At 36.8% G+C, this 24,442-nt stretch overlaps 2 protein-coding genes across 3 annotated transcripts in view; both read right to left on the bottom strand.

The window, feature by feature from the left end:
- Positions 1-410: 410 nt before the first annotated feature.
- On the bottom strand, positions 411-5,160 carry LOC135080597 (cystathionine beta-synthase-like). The gene is made up of 10 exons (XM_063975271.1): positions 5,043-5,160; positions 4,643-4,758; positions 4,308-4,475; positions 3,962-4,128; positions 2,110-2,334; positions 1,774-1,906; positions 1,443-1,623; positions 1,164-1,298; positions 728-966; positions 411-647 (listed from the first exon to the last, which is right to left on the bottom strand). The coding sequence occupies exons 1-10, from the start codon at positions 5,093-5,095 to the stop codon at positions 565-567; spliced, it is 1,500 nt and encodes a 499-aa protein (XP_063831341.1). The 5' UTR covers positions 5,096-5,160; the 3' UTR covers positions 411-564.
- A 1,118-nt stretch (positions 5,161-6,278) lies between these two features.
- Positions 6,279-24,442, bottom strand: part of LOC135080595 (carboxylic ester hydrolase) — a 33,166-nt gene continuing 15,002 nt past the window's right edge. For both annotated transcript variants that reach the window (XM_063975267.1, XM_063975266.1), the window contains exons 3-11: positions 21,509-21,747; positions 18,342-18,536; positions 17,879-18,074; positions 15,872-16,006; positions 14,473-14,608; positions 13,876-14,109; positions 8,166-8,341; positions 7,356-7,639; positions 6,279-7,085 (exon numbers count right to left, since the gene is read on the bottom strand). In XM_063975267.1, coding sequence (XP_063831337.1) covers positions 6,905-7,085; positions 7,356-7,639; positions 8,166-8,341; positions 13,876-14,109; positions 14,473-14,608; positions 15,872-16,006; positions 17,879-18,074; positions 18,342-18,536; positions 21,509-21,747 — 1,776 coding nt within the window. In that variant the 3' untranslated portion in view covers positions 6,279-6,904. The remainder of the gene's footprint in view (positions 7,086-7,355; positions 7,640-8,165; positions 8,342-13,875; positions 14,110-14,472; positions 14,609-15,871; positions 16,007-17,878; positions 18,075-18,341; positions 18,537-21,508; positions 21,748-24,442) is intronic.

The raw sequence follows: 24,442 nt of genomic DNA, 5'->3' as shown, positions 1-24,442 counted from the left end.
CCCATTTAACGAAGGAAAAAAAAAGCAAAAATGTCTGGTTTTTTTTATAGATTTTTTTTCTTTCAATTTCTTATTGTAAGGAAAACGTTATAACTTTTGAACTAAGATGCTATAATTATCTTGGCTATATCCTGATGAAATAAAAACAGTAATAATGCTAAATAACAGACAATACTAATAAAATTACATAGAACACAGAAAATTCTCTGAAAATCTGTATTTTAATTTGTCTTTTTTTGTTATTTGATAAATTTCTCCAAAGAATGCCTCTATTACAGGTTCTTTTTTATTACTTCGTGTTATTTTCTATTGTATCACCGTTGTAAAACCAAAAATCTCATGACTCTATCCCTATCACAGGTAGGACTACAAGGTATATACCTATTCTTTCAGAAAGAAAACAATTATAATAATATTATACTGCACAATTTGGTTTGAAACCCAGTTTAATGAATCACATAGATTAATAATATTGTAAGGTTACATATTTATTTTTATCGATGTCCATTTTCACTTAGCCATGGTTGTTTTAATTATCTCAGTAGGTAGGTGTGTTCATCAGGTTTAGTATGATTTTACAGCAGCATGCTGGTAAATGTAATCCAGAACCTCATCACTTGTGGCTATGCCTTTTGGCACAAAATGTTCTGAAAAACAAAGCGTTAATAGATATAAATTATCTATCATTATCGTAATGTCTTAATAAACGGTACTGGGTAAAAAATACCTCCATTCTCGATTTCATTCCCAATAAGTACAAATGGTGTAATGTCGAGTACTCTAGACAACAAACCAACACTTGGCATTCCTTTTTTCGAGTTGAGCGCCAAGATGTGCACGTGCTTCACCATATAGTCTGTAACTGGACTCTCCCAATCGAACTCTTCGGAGTTTTCCATTGGCAACTTCGTTGGGTTCGTAGCGTAGTTTCTAAACCCATCTTTGGAAGCAATTCCCACATAATATCTGAAAAATAAATTCGCAGTTCCGTTTTTAAACCGGACTTCAATAAAGCTGTAAGGTAGGACGCAATATTTCTCAACAGACTGTAGGTACATCACATCTTATGGCTTATTATTATCTTATGGTTTTACCTACTAGATTTGTATTAATTCTTAAAAATCTCCGAGTTATTATTTAGGAATTAAAAATGGATATTTTACCCATTTCCGTCTACCACGATTGCCAATGTCTTTTTCTGACTCTTCATCGCTCGCAGTGCAGAAGAGCATGTATATCCTATGTTAATCACAGGATAATTTCTCGTTCGTATATCACTAACAGGATTTTTCCACCATCTGAAAAAAAACATGTTTTAGATAGGTAATTATATACTATAATCAACAAAATGGTGCAAGAGTGGTCTCATTATATTTTTTCTCAAGTCTGCGCAACGCATCGATCGTTATTCTCAGTGGGGCTAGAACTCTTTTTTAACTTACTTCATGGTGTGTTCTGGAGGCTCCAAGAAGCGATATGCTTCCATCCATTGGTCGCTGACGAATTTAGTCATGTAATTGCGGATTCCGTCTGGCAGGATCACCACAACTCGCTGGCAAGCTTTTAAGTTATAACGCTTTGCAGCTTTCAGCGCAGCCATCATTGCGACGCCACTGCTTCCACCTGCAACGTAATACTTTTTCTACACACAATTACACATTTAAATACTAAAAAAAAGTAGTAGTTCTTTAAGGATTTCTGAATTTCTTATTCCAGGATCCGCCTGAGCTGCCGTTGGTTGAACTATTGTTTGTTTTATTTTATACTTCCTACCGCATAACATGCCCTCTTTTCTGCTCAGATCTCGTGCCATTAGAAAAGCTTCTTCATCGGTGACAACTTCGAAACCGTCTGCGATAGTTGCATCGACTACTATTGGAGGCTTCGACCCTCCAATCCCTTCCACCTGTAAAAAAATATTTTCTTGACATATTTTGATCATTTCAATCCGCGAATCTAAGAAACGAATGGTCCGATTTGAATTAAGTAGTAATGTTAGGTACGCCTAGTAGGTTCAGTTGGTGTTACAAACTGTAAGCCTTGCCTGTAGGGGACCGAAAAAATCAGCTTCGTTGATTTTCACAGTTACCTGAGTAACAATAAAATTACCAAAAAGGAGTGTTTTTTCCCATTTTTGTTGAACATTGTAGAGCCATCAGGTTCAGCTGCGATCACCAAGCACTTTGGGTTGCGCTCCTTGAGGCGGTGTCCCACGCCGCTCATAGTCCCACCTGTGCCAGCTCCCATCACCACCATGTCCACATCGCCTAAAGCATCAGCTATCTCGATTGATGTATGTTCATAATGCACCCGTGGGTTGACATCGTTATCGAACTGAAAATGAAATGCCATTGGTTAAATCGAACCTTACTTGATTCAGAAGTGAAAAGTTAACTTGAAAAAAATTGAAGATTAAGTAATCGCAGATTTTCTTTACATTATCTAGATTGCTTACGTACAATCTAAGGGATTATTCCCATATTTATTTATCTACACAAGTAAAAAAGGTCTTATCTTGAAATCTTGTATAGAGATTGACGAAAGGACAATGGGCAAAATGGTACCCGGCTCCAATAGATATGTGTCTAGTATCGTTTGAAAGGTCTTACCAAGATGAACAACTTTTACTATGACCATGAGCCTCAGATCTGGTTGTGTACGAAGATATACATACTTTTATGCAGAATGGTACCCGGCTCCAATAGTTATGTTTGTAGTGTCATTTGAAAGGTCTTACCAAGACGAACAACATTTACTATGGCCACCAGCCTCAGATCTGGTTGCGTTAGAAGATAAAGATACTTTTTGTGCAACCTAAGTATCATACAGTATGGAAGGCAGACGCGCTCGGGGCAGGGCACCGACGAGATGGTCGGACGCGGTGAGGAAGACGGTGGGCGGAAGTTTGCATCGTGCGGTCCACACAGCTTATGACCGCAGTCTGTAGAGGAACACTATCTGTGGTCGCAATCCTCATCAGTGAGGGACCAAGGAAGAAGAAGAAGAAGTATCATACGTGTCCATCGTATGGTACTTAGGTTATGCGAGGCAGGAAGGGTTTACTGCTGCAGCATCCTTCCTTTACTCTAAAATTATTGATGGGGATAATTGTGAAAAAAATATTTTTATTTAAAGAAGTACTACCCCCTTATTAATAAAAAGTTACACCTAGGAAGAACCTTGGATTAAAATGACATTTCCATACCAAATGACAATTTAAGCTAGAGTTCAACTAGGGCGTAACTTTTATTAATAAAGGGGTTAAAGTTTTATTACTTCTTAAGGGTTTTATTATGAGTTGCTAAAGCGAATAAACCCACAAGACCCAATAAGTCCACCTACAAGATGGACCGACGACCTCATAAAGGTAGCGGGAAGGCGCTGGATGCAGGCCGCCACCAACCGGTCATTGTGAAAATCATTGGGGGAGGCCTATGTTCAACTGGACGTCCTATGGCTAAAATGATCATGATGATTATGATGAAAGCGAATAAAGGGCTAATAGCTTGGGTAGTTCATCGTAGGTATAATCCTTTCCTTTTCAATGCTTCTTTTAGTTATATTAATAGATTGTAGTCATAATACATACTCGTATACATGGATGATTGTGTTATACTTTCATTATAATACTTAGTGGAATTACTGCTTTCAAAACGTGAATTAGAACTGGCCCCATAGCAGACATTTTCCTACATCTAAAGGCCTTTTAAAATATATATTGGTTATGGCTATTGGAGCGGGTACCACTTTCCATACATTTGTGCCCATCATCCTTTTCCTAATTTAATTTTGTTACATAAATAAGTAGAACAATGTAATATACATACTCGTACTAACTTTATATCCCGTCGTCCCCACTTTACATGACCTTCCATACTTATTGTAGATAAGCAGTTTCAATTAAATTAAGGATTCATGGAAATAATAAAATACCTTCTAGTTATTAATAAATAAGTATTACCTGATTCAACATGATTACACGTTTAGGGTCAGCATCTTTTATTTTACGAGCGAGCGCTGAGCTGGACTCGGTTTCCTTAATTTGGATCACGTTTGATCCAATCAGGCGCATAGTGTTAACTTTATCGTCAGAGTTTTTCACAGATGTTATAATTATGCTGTCGTTACCTGGAGAAATGATGATCATTATGTTAACAAACATATTCTTGTTGTACTGTTATCAGGGTCTCTCGGGGTTCCTATTGTCATTTTTCATTCACTCAGTAATCATGAACGCTTTGTTTCATTTGAAGCTGAACACAATTTAATATTTCGGTAAATTCTTAAAAAAATAAGATACTACTTACCTCGGAGAGAGGCAACATACCCAACAGCTATACCAGTGTTACCAGAAGTGGGCTCAACAAAAATGGTGTCGTCATGAATGACTCCGTGGGACTCCGCATCCCTCAGCATCGCCAATCCCACACGGTCCTTGATGGACCCAGCTGGGTTTAGGAACTCACATTTTGCATCTGTAGGTAATTAATAAATTATTATATGTTTTAATTTTCTAGAATTTTCTTGATACATCGATGTTTTTTTCTAGCGCAATAAAGTTAAATTCTATTCTAGAAACTAACAGCTAGTGGTGCAAACCCGTGCCAGCTAAAACGAACAGTCCAGTTCAATATGTACTTACATATTTCACATTCAAGCCCGTATTCTTTTGGTATTTTGTTAAGCCTCACTAGTGGTGTATTGCCAACACACTCTAGTATATTACAGAACACTTTTCTATTGGGTTTTGCATTTTCTCTGAAAATAAAAAATAAAAAGATACTTTGGTTGCACTGGTAATGGTAGAAAGGTTGCGATGGCAAACTGTTTATCTTTATTTCAAATATAACGTTGATAAAAGAATTATCTATAGTATAGACCAACTCCATAAAATCCTGCAACCACTGTTTTATCTTAACGAACCTTTAAGGTGTAGTCATTGAATTGTTCATTGAATTTAAATAAGGATTTTAAACTCTCGAATCCAAAATTTTGCTTTAATTCATTATCTCGAAAACCACACACAGACATGAAATACTTACTCGTTTACTTTAAAGTGGTGTTCCTTGCAGTCGCTGCCATCCCAGCCGTACATTTTGGATGTCAGTATAGTCAAATAATATCAATTTATTCTAACTGCCTAGGCCTCCTAACACAGAACTGCATTTGATTTCGAAAAATGAAAACTTTATATAGTCTATTTTCGCTATTGTTTTTCATTTTATCGTTTAATATAATCAATATTTAATAAAGGAATTGAATAGCAACTGTAATCATATCACCGTTGTTTTATGTTCGTGGCTCTACATTAATAATTGGATCTCTCGGTTGCTATCCAGTAAGTATGTACTAACTGCCTGCTCATAAACTTATGTTACTTGGTTACTTGGACAACCTAACAATCCATGCTAGGTAATATCTAGTTATTTTTTTCGAGCTCGGACCTCAGGTTAATAACATAATACGTATAGTTTCACAATTTTCTGCGTTTTGTACACCCTGTATAAAAGACGTTTGTTTAGACATTTCAGGAAAATCAACTTTGTATTTACTATCAGATCATAGATGAATAAATGCATAGCACAGTCAGTTTTTAGTATTATTTCAGGTATCTATGCTACGGCAGCACATGAACCTAAACACTGTCCCCCTTACCACCCTTACTAATAAAAAGTTACACAGCTTTTGAACACTGTTTTAAAATGACATTTCCATACTAAACTTCACTTTAAAACACTGTTCAACGAGCGTGTAAGTTTTATTAGTAAGGGGTGTGTCAATAAGTATCTTATGTAGTTAAAAGTAGTGTGATTTTGAACAAAATATAGTCTGGTGTGCTGTCGGCTATGTGTTGATGATCTTAATCGTTCGTTTCAGTCAGCTCATGATTACGGGCCGCTATTTATGATGTCATCTAATGTGCCCTTCGAAGACACTTGTGCCATAGTAAAATTAACGCAAGCGAAGCCGCAGACTAAATGCTAGTATCTTCCTTATAATTAAACAACTGTAGTAGAACTTGCTCAATAATATACCTATTACTAGTTATTTTTTAATGACATTGAAACGTTTATACGTACGTCTGCATTTTAACATTCCATTATGAACGTTGAAAACAATAGACTTTGTAAACCGATTTCAATTCACTATTATGAGATTGTAACGACTGGAATTTACGATCTGAAATATAAAATGACATCATTACCTAGCTCCTATAAAAATGCCTTTATGTTTTATTTTAACAAACATTAAATTATTCAACAAATAATTGTACACAGTTGTGTTTTTAAATAGTTATATTTTAAAACAAACAAATATTAATTAATTGACTTAAATACTTATTATTTGTATTACATATTAATTAAAAATTAAACAATTTTCATTGTTAATACGATAACAACTAGGCAATATATCTAGATTACCAATGTATATTTACAATGTATTTGTAGCAGAGGATTTGTTGAGCTTACTGCGGCTCCTTGGTCCACTTCTGTATAATAGAAATGGACTAAGCCGTTTTTGAAGCATTATCTCCAGATCAGTTCAAGTGACAAACTTATTGCATTGAGATCATCCATCATTACGAGAGATGTGTTATTTAGATCATAAGTAAATTATGATCAATTCTTCACAGAAGTTACAATAATTATTCTTGATAGATGTTTTTCATTAAGTTGCCACTTGATCACTGCTTGAACAAAAGCACTTCTGTAAGAAGTAATAACGTATTAACTCAAGACTATGCGAAAGTTGAGATGATTAATGTTGGTACACGTTTTCAAGGAAGAAATCGTTTGTCTTTCCGAACTTAGAACTAGTTCGGTTATCACTGCACTTGATTAGTTTATGTCACTTCACTCTAATCACTGTATTTTCGACTAGGCCCTAGAATTATAGGGCCATTTCACGGTTTGTTGGCATAGTTTTCGTAAAGCCAGTCCCAGAAGCGCACGCGCTTGGCCTCAGGGTCTGTGAGCTGGGTGAAGTTCCCATCGATGTCTAAGTAGTTGATGTGGGAGGTGTCGTTAACGGGCTGCCATTTGAAGTCGATTATTGAGTCGTAGTCCACAGGAGGCGTGGGGTTTCTAGATATAGAAAAAAAATACGATATAAAAATTAAGGTACTAACGTACGAATATGATGCTGGAAGAACGTCATAAAAGATATACAACGTGAAACGTATGTTTCAGGATTCTGTGAACCTTCATTTGTATATTTCCTACGTGATCTTAGGGAGTGACGTCATTGTGTTATTGTTTTGATTAGGTCTTGATAAAAAATCTCTGAAAAATCAGTTTAGGTAGGTATATATTTTTTCACAAAATAAAAAAATGGTAAATGAGTAGAAAACTTACCCAGTCTTAGCAAAGTTAGTCCACATTTGTACCATACGCTGCGATACGGCGAGCTCCGTAGAGTTTTCGTCTAGTCTGTAGTTCAGGCGGGAGAAGTAGAACAAGTATCCCATCTCATCGCCATGGCATGCTCCAGGGTGCGTGATGCCCAGCATTCGCTTGAACAGTCCCAGGGCACCGTCGAAGGCGAACCGGTATACGTAGGTCGGACTCGTCCTGTTGGTCTCTGCTTGCAGGCGAACGGTCTCTAATAACGGCCGGAGGAACATCACGTCTGTGAATAACTGCAGAAAACGAAAATACAAGTTAGCAAACCATCCGTATAAATCTGTAGTGTATCTATCTAAATGTCGTTGGAAATAAAGTGCAAGCGCAATTCGACACGCGGTCTTGACATTCTATACGTGACGGTTGCTGTTTGGCAATATCTCGCGCTTTGTTGAGCAATTTTTTATATTCGTGCATCATGTGCCACCTATCTTTGAGATGACGCTCTCTATGGAATGAATAAACATTGTTGAAAGCTTTTGCGCGCGGCTTTGGTGTGAAATTCAGTTTGTCACAGAGAGAAACTTATCACTTGAAATATATTTAATAATATTTTTATTGCAATGATAAGTTGATAAAAATTCTAAGTAAAATTAATGCAGTTATGTAGGGTATAAACCGTACAAACACAGATCACAGAAACTAAAGGGGTAGGTATAAAGCTCAACTGTGAATACAATAAAACTGTAAGTTTCATGAAAATACACTCAGTAGTCTTCCATCGTCATAAACTGTGGATGTTGTCAAGGATAGTGAACTTACGTCAATAAGACTGTCGACATTCCTGGTGTCCACGGGCCTCTGCTGGAAGTAGAAGGCTCTGATGGCGGCGGTGACGTTGCTGGTGAGCTCAGGGTCTGCGGAGAACAGCTCGGGCGGCACCACGCGCTGGAACTCGCGGTCCAGCTCGCTCAGCAGCTTCGGGTCACGCTGCATTCCTGGAAATGTAAGCAGTAGCTTTTAGTAAAACCGCTGTAACCAAGAAACAAATCAGAAACTTAACAATCGTTGCAATTCGCGAAGAATAAATTGTAATTAAATTGATATGATTTAATTTTTTCATGTTATTTATATAAAAATAATAACCTATGTCGCAATTTTTTCAGATTTTCATCACACAAATTAATTCAGTGAAATTCAAACCCGCAACGTAAAAGACTGCAGTAGGAATTCGATACGTTAAAATGTAATGCGTTTCTTACTAACTTTACTAAAATTGGATTCAGTTTATTCTTCCTGTCTTATTTGCCAATGCGGATAAGAGATCATATCCATCATCATGATCTCAGACGCATTCATGAGAGATACATTAATATTATCAACAAATTCAAAATCAAAACCGTCTCTACATTACACATAGTAAAAATCTCGTAATAATCAAGAGTGTTGAAAAAGCATTTAGAAGCCAATTTATTGTATATTTGTTTGTATACGATTTGTAAGATCGTCCAATGTCACCTACAATAGGCAACAACAACGGTCCAATCACTAACGATCGCAGAACAAGCGAGAAAGTGGCACAAATCTGATATAATCATGTGTTACCGTATTATGTAAATACGGCAAAGGCTCCTCTGTTACAGCGTGTCGGACTGTGTGTCAGTTTGAAGACCAACTTATGCAATCCAAGTTAGTTTATGCAATCGGGAAAAACAATAGCCCTTTTATATTATGTGGTTGGTACTATAGTTAGAATCGGTTCATAGGTTTTTAATTTATTATTGTAACGATAGTAGGTACTTAGCAGCGTTGCCAGAATTTTTTTGGGCCAAGTCGGGACTTTAATACTTTTTGAGTGAAAATAGCGGGATTCTTCCGTCAAAAGCGGGACATAGTAAAAAAACGTATACAATGAAAGGTTTTCAAATATTTATCTTTTTATTTGACTTAAAATTACGTTTACTAGACAATAGATAGCAAAAGTAGCCATAGAAAATGTATTTTAACAAAAAAATAATATTTTAAATCAGATTTACTCTATCGTTAAATTGGTCTTTAGAATAAAAAAAGAAAAAATAAACCAAAATCGAAATTAAAAAAAAAATCTTTAGAATAATATGGCGTTTCAAACAATAGTCTGGTGAAGTGAATGTCTCTCTCCGAAAAGCGGGACGGAGCCTGTCCCGCGCGGGACATATAAATTTTATTTAAAAATCGGGACGTCCCGCCAAAATCGGGACGTCTGGCAACGCTGGTACTTAGTGACATAAAATCCCATACTTAGGTTCATCTACATATTTATATCAGAATTAAAAGTTCATCAATTACAGATTAGGCTAACACTATCTTAGATAAACACTAGACCGATAAATTCACAGTAACTTGGCATCTATCTAATTTAGTTATTCCTATATTATTTAGAAGAAAAACATATTTTGGTATTTAATAGGTCAATATTTGTGTACATATTTATTACCTACTCGTACTTAGTTTTTTAAATGATCGAGAAAAGCTAATGATCATGGTGTAATGTAATTTTCATTACTTACAAAGAAATAATTAACTTTTATGTAACACATTTCACGATTACTTCACAATAAGTTATGTAATGATTGGATTTAACAAGGACCTAGAAATAAAGTTAGTTTGTGTTACAAGAAATTAATTAAAATAAAATAAAAGAGCTAAAAGTACCTACCTAACTAACTGGGTAAAGACGTGATTTTGTTCTTATCTAGAGCATACATTAATCATTATTACATCGAAACATGGGTAAGTAATGCGATAATGCCTTTAATAACGATTTAATGCGTATCAGTGAATTTAATCATACATTAATATACCTACATAAGTATAGTACTTGTCAGTAGGTAACTCTTTCACGTGATATTGGTTTATTTCTAGACGTTTCACTTCGCCGGTTTTCCCGTCTAGTGTAGCTTTTATAGCTCACCAAAATAATTTATAAACTTCGAGGTCAATTATTTGGTAATTAATTAATATTACATAACGCCGTTTACGACAGTACCTTACATAATTTTTGAGAATATGTTATGGCTATGTAATATTTATCGGAGAGCAAGGATCCTACGACTACTTTATTGGTTAATATGCCTCATCTCATCATCATCATCATCATTTCAGCAACAGGACGTCCAATGCTGAGGCCTCCCTCAATGATTTTCAGATTGACCGGTTGGCTATGCAGACCGCTACAAATGAGTGCCTATATACAACGTGTCCCAAAATTCAAAGATAAGCCGACGCCACAGGATGGACAAAGTCATGACTACTTTAGGAAAAATAAGGAAAAAAATCTATCTCAATTATTTTTTAACTTACACAATAAATTATGAAATTCGACGAAAATTGACACCCCTTATGATATTTTACATTACCACGACCACAATTTTTCAAATATTCCTGTTTTTCTGTTTATATCGGCAACTTAAGTAGTGCTGCTGTTCACCCCAACTCTTAAAACCCCCAGAATCCTTGCAGTTTTTACACAAAAGTTATCAAAATATGTTATTTCCTTAAAATTTTGAACGATTTTTACTTTCACTCCACTTTGACTCATCGTTTTGTAAAAAAAAAGTATGAACACTACTGCGGCAAGTTTTTTATAAAGTTGACGCAACTATCCAAGATTCCAAAATGGTATAATACTCTAAAAAACCTAGTCGCAAAAAAAGATATGCGTACTATTTTTACAAGCACTTCGCTTGTTAGTTAGTATGGGATAATTCTTGCAACTGAATTTAAAACCAGTTCTCCTTAACCAATTGAGCTGAAATTTGGTATACTTGTGTAAGTACGATGACAATTCAATATTATGGTACCATTGAGCTGGATGGAGTCTGGAGGTGGCCATAGGAACTCTTAACGAAACGGCGGAATTGCATCTAGTTTGGGTTCGTTGGACTTGTCTTTTCGAGCACTTTAGTGCTAGATGATGTCCAGGGTCCTGATGATGAAGTCAAGAGGTGGCAGGAACTGGCCATAGGAACTCCTAAACGAAACGGCGGAAGCTTATCGAGTTTGGGTTCGTTGGATTTGTCTTCCCGAGCACTTGGGCCATGAGATTGAGAAACAACTAAAAAGTTTAAAATAAAGTTGTAATAAAAAAACCTTTTTTAAAAACAAGCTTGACTTCGTTTAAAAATTATAATTGACTTCATCATCAGGACCCTGGACATCATCCAGCACTAAAGTGCTCGAAAAGACAAATCCAACGAACCCAAACTAGATGCAATTCCGCCGTTTCGTTTAGAAGTTCCTATGGCCACCTCCAGTCTCCATTCAGCGCAATGGTACCATAATATTGCATTTTCATCGTACTTACACAAGTATACCAAATTTTAGCTCAATTGGTTGAGGAGAACTGGTTTTAAATTCAGTTGCAAGATTTATCCCATACTGATTAACAAGCGAAGTGCTTGTAAAAATGGTACGCATATCTTTTTTGCGACTAGGTTTCTTAGAGTATTATACCATTTTGGAATCTTTGATAGTTGCGTCAACTTTATTAAGAAACTTGCCGCAGTAGTGTTCATACTTTTTTTTTACAAAACGATGAGTCAAAGTGGAGTTAGAGTAAAAATCGTTCAAAATTTTAAGGAAATAACATATTTTGATTAACTTTTGTGTAAAAACTGCAAGGATTCTGGGGGTTTTAAGAGTTGTGATGGACAGCAGCACTACTTAAGTTGCCGATACAAACAAAAAAACAGAAATATTGAAAAATGGTGGTCGTGGTAATGTAAAATATCATAAGGGGTGTCAATTTTCGAAGAATTTCGTAATTTATTGTGTAACTTAAAAAATAATTGAGAAAGATTTTTTTCCTTATTTTTCCTAAAGTAGTCATGACTATGTCCATCCTGCGGCGCCGGCTTACCCTTGAATTTTGGGACACGTTGTATAAATTATTTCAAAGCATCGAGATCAGCAAAAGTGTCGTCATTATTATTGAACTGAAACAAAAATGTTTCGTAGTCAACAATAAACCAACCTTAATAGTATTTTTTATTAATTCAAATACCTAAGTAATAAGTTTTATAGATTACTGGGTTTGTTTTCAACATGTCGTCATATTATATACTGGTTTTACGAATAATGTAGGTATTATTAAAAATGATAGTTACATAAGTACTTATTAGATAGAGCGTTACTAATTGTCATTAATGAACCCACTTTCTGGTAATAGGGAATACCAAAAGGATAAATAATAGAAAGTACCTACCTTCCTATATTGCGATACAAATTTTAGTATACAACTAGACGTAGGTATATTAGACCTACCTACATACCTACTAAGTTGATCAAGAAAGAAATGATGAAAAGATGAAAATATTAAATACCTAAGTAGGTACATAGTTAGATATTATTTTGTAGGTAAATCCAAATTGATATAATATAATAAAGAAATACACAATCAATTATTATTTACGTAGGACATTATAAGATAAAAAGTTGTGACTAGATGCTAGGACATAAACCTAATAGCAAAAAACTGGTTGATTTGATTTTGATATTACCTAAATGACGTGTAAACAGACAGGCTTGTTTGGTTTATAACCGACTTCATACAGCTATAGGGCCACAAATAGAGGCCGAACTCTTACAGACAGAGTAAGTAAACAGCTTGTTTAAAGAACCGAGACCGCGTATTGACTTAATTAAGTTGGCTTGTTAGTGGCAGTATGTTTATTGGGTTGCATTTGCAATACTTAATTGGCAATTTTAGTATTTGCAGCCAGATTAGAGAGGCGACAGGAAGGTGCCGCGCGGTCGCGGCGCCCTGCGCGCGAGTTCCGTTCGCTTGCGCAACGCCTGTCGCGAATCGAAGGACTTCCGCACACATTTGCGGCTAAGTGAGTGGAAAATCACAACCAACCGCACCTAAATTGCCAGTTTTTATTTGATACGAAAGTTATTATGACACAAAATTTTTATCTAATCATTCTAAAAGTAGATTACCTACTTACTGTTTACTTTTCTCACCTACATTGCAAAAACGTGTAAAACATTCGAGAATAGGTCAACCCAAATATTGGTTACGATTTTTCCAAATTAACCAAAATAAGTTACTGCAAAGCCGCGGTCTCCTGTCGTAACTGGCTAATGAGTGTGAATCACTAACCGCAACCACAAACTTTTGTAAACAAAGAATTTCGACAGCGGAACGTATTTGTAAACGATCTCATTGCCACTGTGCTTCACTTAACTCACGAGTTTATAACATTATTTTGATTAGGATCTATAATTAGGGTATGGTTTATCGAGCGGAACCCATACACGTGTATGTGTGGCTTATGTCTGATTTGGTAACCTTAAGTTTCAGTTAAATGTCTTCCTGCAAGGAATGAACTGAGTACCAGGTTAAAACATTGTCTGTCAGTGCATCAGTAATTCTAATATACATATAGTCACGGCATAAAATCATGCAGTAAGCAGCGATATCTGCGTCCAATCCAACTTTCCTTTGAGTTCAATATCAGCTTGACAATTAAGGTATCAAAATACTTACGGCGAAACAGGATAATGCCTTCCTGCGCGTTGTATCCCGTAAGGAAAGGCACGTCAGCTCCAGGCAGGGAGTCCCGTGGCGAGGCCGTGAGGAAGGCGTCGGGGCCCTCGGGCTCCAACGTGGGCAGGAACGGCAGGGCCACGGTGCTCTTGAGGTCGGCATTCTTGCCGGGCATCCCGGCGAGGCGCGCGCCTGCCTTCACTATGAGCTCGCTGGGAGTTGCGCGAAGGTAACCTTGATAATGAAAATGGAATCATTAGTATTTGTGTTCTAATTAAATATATCTGCCAGAACCACACGGCTTCCCATGAGTGACATTGACGTAAGAAACAACTATGTAAGGGACAAATATGTAAGCATCAGGCATCCCCAACACGTGTGAACACACATGATTAGCGTGTAGGCTAAAACCTTAATTTGGAAATTGAAAACGGTCGATTGTAGACCTGTTGATGAAATGACTTTAGGATTCAAAAGCTGCGGCGGCACTTCAAAGTGATTTCTATCCAATGGCCACTGTATTTTAGTGCTCTATCAGAGTTTTAAATTCAAGACATTTTTCTAATAAGTTTAGTACACTGCTGTGTTTCTACTTGCCCAGCAGCTCAGCGGTGTTGTTGGTGACGATGCCGAGCTCCTTGCCGAGCTCGAAGGCGCGTGCGCGGGCGCCGCTGGCCAGCGCCCACGGGGACAGAGCCAGCCCACTCTGAGCTATGGCTCCGTGGAAGAGACCCTAGAGACATTCACTTGATATTAATATTCATAGGCTGGGTTGCACCATCTTACTTTAACTTTGACAAACGTCTAAAATCTGTCAAATTCCATACAAAAAACGCCGGTTATCGTTAATGTTACAATCAGGATTCCGTGGAGGGTAGTTGAACGGGAAGCATGGTCGATCAGTTTTAATGGTTTCAATTTATTATTTAATGGACTTAAGTGTACTTTGGTGTTATTTTGTGTTCTAAAGTGCAGTGAAGTGATAAAGTATAAAAAAACATTGAAACACTTCGAATTTGAGCGCGCATCGAGTGTCGAGTGGGTTGTCGTATGAACAACCTGCTTTGGACCCGGTGGCGTCTTGAAACCTGCTTACGGGCATATTTTTAACTCCACGGAATCCATGAAAAATCAATAAAACTGAAACAGCCACGTTCTGTTGATAAATTATATCAATTTTTCACTCGAAATTGGCAGAAATAAACCTCCCCGAGAGGTTTGGTTGCCACTAAATAAAAAAAATAAAAAAAATTACGTTCAAAGTAAGGTGGTGCAACTCAGCCATAAATGTGTAAAGTAATATTAATAAATTTAAAGCAAGTGTAGGCCAAATTCTCCTGATGCCTCTTGAAAATTTGATTAGTAGAGGGATAAAATGACTTGATGATGATGATGCAGCAAGTATGAAGCAGCTCAAGATGACTTCAACATTTATTGTTAAGAGACTACGATTCATAACAAAACCGGTTTTAAGTCAATAAACTATACCTACTTCAAATGTCATTCAAGAAATGTTCCTATTGTAAAATCGTGGGTACTAAAATGCACGCACGCAGTCCTACGTCAGTAGTTATTTTTCAATTTTATTCGTAGGTAATTGGTATTGCAGATACCTTTATGTTTGATTTTTATGTTGACGTGAAGTACCTACCTACTACACAATAAAATTTCATCGATTACTGTGATGAAATCTAATAGTTAAAGGTAACGTAAAGGTCACACAACAAAAAATGTTGTTGCAATTTTTCTCGTGCATTGTGTTTGCACAGCTAACTCGTAATGTTGAGCAATAGCTCACGTATCTTAAAATTAATTTCTTAATATTTGACATTTCTTCTCCATGTTTAATCTAAAGGAGAGATCGCTTCCTAGCGATAAGACCGCCTATTTAATTTGTATAGTTTCGTTTTTGTACTTTTGTTCTGTGTGGTGTCATTGCAAAACATTTTCTGTCTACTGAAACCGTCTAAAAATTTAAAACTAAGTAGATGCTTACCTCAGAAGCTTTGGATAGCATGTGAAGATGGACGGACGCGGCACCAGCCGACTCTCCAAATATCGTCACTCGCGAGGGATCTCCCCCGAAAGCCTCGATGTTGTCTCGAACCCATTTCAGGGCCATCACTTGGTCCTGTACAAAGAAAAGATTCTAAACAACTACGACAAACTAATATAAATAAGTCAATAATTTTTCCAGTTTCATCTTGTTTTGTAGAACTCTAGGTCTACGATTTTAAACATCAATAATATTCCTTTTAAGTTCTTCATCAACTTTTGGCCTATAAGTATATAAGTTTTTAAATAATATGATTTAAATATTACAGATTAAACTTTACACACTGTACTATGTATTCAAAGAACTTATTATATTAGTGAAATGTGATGTAAATCTCTCCATTCATGTGCTTTACGTAACGATATCATAATATTATTAACTCGGAAAATAACAACAAAGAAAAAGAAATACATAACAAATATTAAAATGTATTATGCAAAATAGAAAGACAATTGAGAATGTTACTAGGTATGCAAAATCACTTGAAACCTATGTTACAGTTAAGCTTTTACATTTACAAATACATTAGTTTTTATTTCATTCAAAAATACCAAGTAGTTATGATTTTATAGGCATTCAAAGTTCGCTTAAATATTGAGTCCCGCCGACGGTCACGTGACCCCGTGTGACGTACATTCACAGCGTCCGCTCACTAGAAAACGGATATAAACATACTTAAATACATTTTTTTTTGTAAATACAAACTTATTATACATATTAACACCCAGACCCATCACAGAAATTAAAATTGAACCAAACCCAAACTTGATGCGATTGTGTCGTTTTATTGCGAATTACCTTCCAGCTCCATCATTAGACCCCGATTACTATATAGAATTAAAATACTCATCAATACAAAACGAACGAGCCCAAACTCGATGCATTTAAGTCGTTTTATTATAGAGTTCCTATGGCCACCTTCCAGGTCCATCATCAGATCAGCTCCATGTCATCATAATATTGCATGGTCATCCAAATCACATGTGTTTGCGAAATTTCAGCTTAATCGGTTGCCTGGAAGTGGGTCTTAATTCAGTTTGCAAGATTCTACCCATACAAATATGAGCCAGTCGTTGTAATATGACGTCACGCGCATAAAATGGCGGGCCGGCCGCCGCCCGCACTTTTAAAATTCAATATCTTGGAAACTAATTGACGTATCGAAATAATTCTTTCACGTGTATTTTTTATTTTTAACAGAGAATACAGAAAGCTAAAAAACAAAATTAGTGAACATTCTTCATTGGCATCTTTGACGAGTGGTGTAACGTGTTTGTGGAACAAGTGTGTCAGCAGCTCTGCAAACCCAAATTGTGATGGAAATGAGGCTAGTTTTGTATCAATTTTACGCCTGTAGTTTTACGACTGAGCAACACACCTTTGAGCATTGAGTAATAAGTACCTAATTCATAAGAAAACGTTTAGTATTGAATACAAACTCTTACGCCTGTATTCACAAACGATGCTTGCTTAATAAGTGAAGCAGCAAATCGAACGCACAGCGTTGAATAGAGCTCTGTGATTGGTTCGTGTGTCACCCTGTGCGTCCACGCGCACTGTGAGACCTCATAGTAATGTTTGTGAATACGGGCGTTGTTGTCTTCGCACCTAGCGCCTATTTAAGATAATTGGTTGCACTGCACACAATAGTTACTTACACTCTACAAAATGGTTACATGAAAACAGTGTTACGAATTCGTCCCTACACGCGTTACGAGTACATAATATTTGCCCTCCTTTTAGATCTATCATGTAGAGCTCTTTACAAAACAATTGATTAACCGCTTTAATGAGTGACAACTATTGTAATAAAAACAAAAAACAATCACTAAAACATAAGAAAAAGCCCAAAAATTGTTAGAAACAGTTAAAAAACTTATTGAAGTTTATATGAACGTTTTATTAAAAGACTAAATTGAGGGTTAATTGAGGTCTGTTGATTCTCACCTTGAGTCCCATGTTCCCCGGCACCTCATCGTTCTCCAGGCTGAGGAAGCCAAGGGCACCGAGCCGGTAGTTGAGCGTGACCAGCACTACTCCAGCACTGACGAGGTGGTCGGGCCCGTACAGGAACGCGTTGCCGGATCCCATCGTGAACGCGCCCCCGTGGATCCACACCATCACTGCTAGCTTTGGATTGTATCTGGCGTATGGTTTAAAAAAGAACTTAATCAGCAGACCTAGTAGACTTTAGGACCAGCAGTGACCCGGCAACAGATTCACGAAAATCTTTAGAACTTTGATTTTTATCTTAGAGCTTAAAAGTACAAATAAGCACCTGCTTGTCTAATCTAATTCAAAACGTTACATTTTGATATGAGATATTAATTTTGAGTTTCAAGTAATATTCTTCATTTTGTATGGTTGCATGATGGACAATAAAGTCAAAGTCAGAGGTCTGTGTATTTACCCGGTGAGCTTATCAGGCAGAGCCGGCGAGTACACGTTCAGGAACAGGCAGTCTTCATCTCCCTTGTAGGTGTCGAAGAGCATGAAGCGGTGAGGACACACAGCGCCCTCCTCCAAGGCGTCGCGGACTCCCGACCATGGTTCCAGCGGCGCGGGCGCACGGAACCTCAACGCCCCTCGTGGAGGCTGCGCGTATCTGTGAGGAAATTTCATAGTGCACTCTCTCTCTCTTTCAATATATCTATTTAGAGTCTGTATTGACTGAATTACTATTAATTTTAGACCTTGACAATAAAGAAGTTTTTTTGTTTTAAGTCTAGTGCTGGACAAAAGCCACCCCTCAATAGATATCTACAACGAGTGGACTGCACTGCTCGCATTCAGGTGCTTCCTACGTCCTTCACCAGATAGTCTGTGTATTATCGTAGGTAAGTACGTCATCCATTCCATGGTCGCCCGCCACTCGAGAACTTTTCTACTCCAATGACCATTAGTTCTACGAGCTAATATATTTTTTTAATACACTCAGCGGCACGGAATTTGGCCCAAGCCTAAACAACCAGATATGAGGCCAAATAGGTGTTGTATACCTAAGTTTCATGTTACATGTTAAGAGAACATTTGTTTTTGTTAATTTAAGAGGCTAGATTAATAAAAAAAGTGCGTCCTTTTAACTTTTTTGACTCTAGAAACGCGTTTCGTTGTTGGAGCGTAAAGAGTACGGGTAAGTTTAAATTCGATATTAAATGTTGTAAGGGCTTGGCGTTTAGTTTTTTGTTTTTAAATTAATCTTAGGGTTATACTCGTTTCCATAATTTGAGAATAATGCCCATTACTCCAGCTCAAGTTGCTCAAATAGTGTTGCTTAGAAGTCAAGGGCGTATGCAGCGGGAGATGGCTGAAACTTTCAATTTATGGCGTACAAACTTAAGATACACGTTAAAAAGGCATGACCAGACCGCCTTTTACACAAGAAGACCAAGAAGTGGGGAATTAAGGTGTATGTCACCGCGCGATGACCCGATTATCGTGCTTGCAATATCAAGAAATCGGGTTCTCACTACGTTTGAGATACGCCAATGTTTACAAACAGCAAGCCCAGTGAATGTCAGTGAGCACACAATAAGAAGAAGGATGGAGGATCATAACCTGCATACTCGAAGACCAGCTCGAGGACCAGAACTTCTCCAATAACTTCGCGAAGTGCGACTTACATTTTCTAGAGAACATGCAAATTGGACGCAAGGCTAATGGAGTAAAATTCTATGGATCGATAATTGCAGAGTCACCTTAAGAGCTCCAGACGGCCGTGGAAGTGTATAGAGAAGGTGCGAAGAAGAGTTACTACGCAAACAGACAGTTTTCATAAAGAGTTTACTCCATTAGTCTAACGTCCAATTTGCATGTTCTCTAGAAAACGTAAGTCGCACTTCGCGAAGTTATCGGAGAAGTTCTGGTCCTCGAGCTGGTCTTCGAGTATGCAGGTTATGATCCTCCATCCTTCTTCTTATTATGTGCTCACTGACATTCACTGGGCTTGCTGTTTGTAAACATTGGCGTATCTCAAACGTAGTGAGAACCCGATTTCTTGATATTGCAAGCACGATAATCGGGTCATCGCGCGGTGACATACACCTTAATTCCCCACTTCTTGGTCTTCTTGTGTAAAAGGCGGTCTGATCATGCCTTTTTAACGTGTATCTTAAGTTTGTACGCCATAAATTGAAAGTTTCAGCCATCTCCCGCTGCATACGCCCTTGACTTCTAAGCAACACTATTTGAGCAACTTGAGCTGGAGTAATGGTCATTATTCTCAAATTATGGAAACGAGAATAACCCTAAGATTAATTTAAAAACAAAAAACAGAACGCCAAACCCTTACAACATTTAATATCGAATTTAAACTTACTCGTACTCTTTACGCTCCAACAACGAAATGAGTTTCTAGGTTCAAAAAAGTTAAACAGACACATTTTTTTTATTAATCTAGCCTCTTAAATTAACAAAAACAAATGTTCTGTTAACATGTCACACGAAACCTAGGTATAAAACACCCTATTTGGCCTCATATCTGGGTGTTTAGGCTTGGGCCAAATTCCGTGCCGCTGAGTGTATGTAGGCTACTAGGCTCCATACCTAGAGCTACTTAGTTCTACTTGCTGCGTTTGGAAAAGCTAAATCACATGCTTGTAACTATTAGATGTCATAGCTTGTTTAGTCACGCAAGCGTCAGCGACCAGCGTGGACATTGCAATAATAAACTAGAAAGTCAAAAGTGTCACTAAAAGCACTGAGCTATTGAATTTAATGTGATAAGAATATGCTGTATCTAATTCTGTTTCTTTTGCAGACATTTGGTCAGTATTTGCGGTTTACACTATTTGGTTTCGTGATCTCATTCTAACAGACAAAGTAGGTAACTAGTATTGCGATAGACTTTGTAAATATTTAGTTAAAATCTTAATTTTAGATTTGATTTGAATGATGCTCAGTCGTGGTCAATTAGCGGTAATTACAAACTGTTTACTCTACGGAACCATTTTGTTGAAACTATGGCACAAGATTATTTCAGTGTAATTCCGCCTTTTACTTTTAGAGCCTCGAAATTTCAAGGTTTGAAGGTCTATGATTTTTCGAAGTCATTAAAAGATCTTTAAAGTATTTCGGTAAACTATATTTAATCACTTTACTCTAGTACTTTGATAACGATCATATTGCGTATTTTGCAATTTGTTCCGTTAAAATTACCAGTTCATGTACCAGAGTTACCATTAAATTATAGGCTCTACAATACATAATAGAATAGTCCTACCAAGTATGCAAAGGTCACTTTTAATGTGTTACTTTTACTGTTCTAATGGTTCAAGGCATAGTGGACGAAATAAATAGTATAGGTGTAAGTACATAGCTAGGTAACGCCTAACTGATAAATACAATCACAATTTCACGTGATTATTTTATTGCCATTTCATTTTATTTAACTTTTCAGGGCAAACAATCTGACAAGCCTTCTTCAGGGCACATAAACGTCCTTAATTTAACTTGCTCTATCATCAGTTCAAGACAACATAATCGATTGTGGCTGAGAAGGTTTAGAGATGATGATGATGTAATAATCTGTGTCAGTCTTTTGTTTATCATAGAGATTATTTGTTCAGTTGTTTTTACCTGATGCCTTTGAAGCTGTAGTACGGCGTCTGCGCCGCAGTCCTGGTGGCGAGCTGGCGGCCGCGCAAGGCGCCGAGCTGCGTGAAGACGATGGGTCCGCCGCCCACGCGCATGCGGTCCACGAGCGCGTGCACGAGACGCGCAGCGCGCGCTGGTACGGCCTGCAGCCGTCGTAGCGCGTGTTTCAGGCCCACGCTTTCACTCACTGTGCTTGAAAGTCGCCGCCATGCTCCCGTTATCTTCAAACAAGGAGAAATTGATGAGTCTTTCTTATTGAAATAAGGTAAAGTAAGGTATTAGGGTCGTGAACTCTTATGGGCCCTTTGCTTACAAAGATTTTTTCAGGCATCGTCGACGCGCATTTGCAATTGAAAGTGTTTTGTACACGATGTTATTACCGTGATCGCAAAATGCGCGTCGATTGCGCCTGAAAATAACGTAGTGTACCTACTACATTGCTCTAGGTCTTCAAACTTACAGCATCAAGTTACTTAAAAGAATATTCGCTCCGGCTATCATGAGCATACAAAAACAAGAAGTAATAACTTAGTAGTACCTACCTACTACCTGTATCTCATGCATTTAATCATTTGTTATTGCATCTATTTTTATGTAATCCGTTTTCTTGGATATTAAAACATGATTCAGAGTTGACGTTACTCGTACTTTTATCTGCGGTATAGTTGTGCTTGAATAAGGCTTTTAGCAAGATGAATGAAATAATAGTTACGCAAGTAAAAATGGGTAAGCGCACATTTCATAAGTGACATACGAATATAAAGTGGACCGTAAGTACAATGAGATTATAAATTTCATAAATATGTACAATGGAGACAACGCCACGGTTCTTATTTTTAAATAACGCTGTTTTCTCAATCTTACGGTGTAGCAACGTTTAATACAATTTATAGTGAACATTGCAGCCCTCTTGTGTGGCACTTTATGGATCACCTTAATTGGATTTAAAGAATAAGTACTACTTATATTTAAGTATGGTGAAAATTACTTTCCAAATGATATATTCGTTTAAGAACCAATTAAGCACCATGTTAGTAAGATGATTTTACCCTAATTGGATAACGCTTAAATCAAAAAATTAACAGTTTCACTCTTCATGTGTATTTCTGTATTAAGTAAGGACACAAACCCGATTATTATTCTCATTATTCAGACACTTTTGAACAATAAGGCAAGCCGATAATAGTGTTTGCGTGTTCATAAATACGGTGATCAGGCTATTTAAATCAATTTGAGCGCGCTCAGGCCTTTGAGGCGACACTTGAGTGATGGTTAATAACTACTTACATATCTGTGTCAAACCTGAAATCGAGAACTTCATCTCAGCTCTAGATTCTCATGAGCGAGCCATAAAATTGCATGACTCGCGATTAATAAGAAAGCCAGCCATATCATATTGTTACCTATACGTATTACGTGCATGCATGCATACACGAATTATACGCCCTGTTTTTATGTTAAGATAAAAACAATATACACAACTGAATTCTTAGTAGTTAACTAAATTAAAAGATAATGAATATAATAATCTCCAATCACTTTCTATTATTTCTTTGACTAGGTAGTTAGTTTCCTTACCGAACTTACATTTTCAGTTTCCTGAATAATCTTAAATAGAGAGAGATAAGTACATACGACAGCTTCTGTTTTGACTAACTAATATTCTGAAAGAAAAACTAAGAAGACTTAAAAATAAATTTATTTATTCATGAATTTACTTATAAAAATAATTTTCTAACCATACCTTGTGTAACCACGTTACATATTAAGTAAAAAATGTATAGTTCAATGCATTAAATTAACATTATATGTATTAGTAGTAGCTAATAAAATTTAATTTGTCAATTCTTAACAAAGGTATTTGAAACTTGTTTTCTGAAGTTGCTATACAAGTATTTGATTACAGCTACGCTCCAGATCCTCTAATTATGCTTGAGACGTCCAACAAACACTTTATACTGGCAGTGCGGATAGTAATCTACATACCACTTATCTCGCTCAAGTGTCCACGAAAAGCCCAAAGAATGTAAGCAAATAGGCTAACTTCAGGGACACGAGTGGTTAACATTAATTGTGCCTGATTCCCTGGTTTTATTATACTAATCCAAGAAATAACTCGCCATTACTCGAAATCTGTCACCAAATCTCAAACTAAACTGATCTTCTGATTATTAGGATAAACTAACAAAGTTGATGTAATAAATAATTGCGTTGTACCTACGTTTGCTACTAACTGGATTCAAAGTAGCTACAGCGGAACACCGCGAGGCAGCTTCATTTACGTTTAATGACTCTATCTGTATAATAATATCTACTTTAGTAATTTATATTAAAGATGATTGGAATTCATTTAATAAATTAGTCATTTACGTTTAAAGCTTAGGTTTAAAGCTACAATGACCACAAACATAGGTAGATTTAGTAGCTAAACTGGAAATTCTTGTAACAAGAATTCCTTAATTCGAAACACCAATAAATATCAATTAAATTGATTAATTGTTATTTGCATTGTTAATACATTACCATTGAAGAGTAATAAGCAAGTACCTACCGTTAATTAATAATATCAACTCGAAGACCTTATGGGACTAATAAAATATTTATGGCAGCAATTGTTTCTCCATGTAGGGGAAAGTGATCTTCACGTAGCCAAGTGTCGAAATGACTGGGCAGGCTAATAGGCCCATCTTGTATAATAAATCGATTAAATTATCCTTCGACATTATGAAGGCGGGTCATGTGGATTTATAATGCGAAAACATCGCAATCCAATATGTAACACATACCACGTTAATGATGGTGAATCTATGACAGATTACTAAAATAGGAAGTCGTTTATGATTTCGTTTTCAACAAAATGTAGGTAAATTTGAGTGGAGATTAGCCTAAATAAAGAGATGCTAGACCACTTACTAC

Source organism: Ostrinia nubilalis, chromosome 18, assembly GCF_963855985.1.
Source record: "Ostrinia nubilalis chromosome 18, ilOstNubi1.1, whole genome shotgun sequence".
NCBI classification, from domain to species: Eukaryota; Metazoa; Arthropoda; class Insecta; order Lepidoptera; family Crambidae; genus Ostrinia; species Ostrinia nubilalis.
This window is presented reverse-complemented; position numbering and strand designations above follow the sequence as displayed.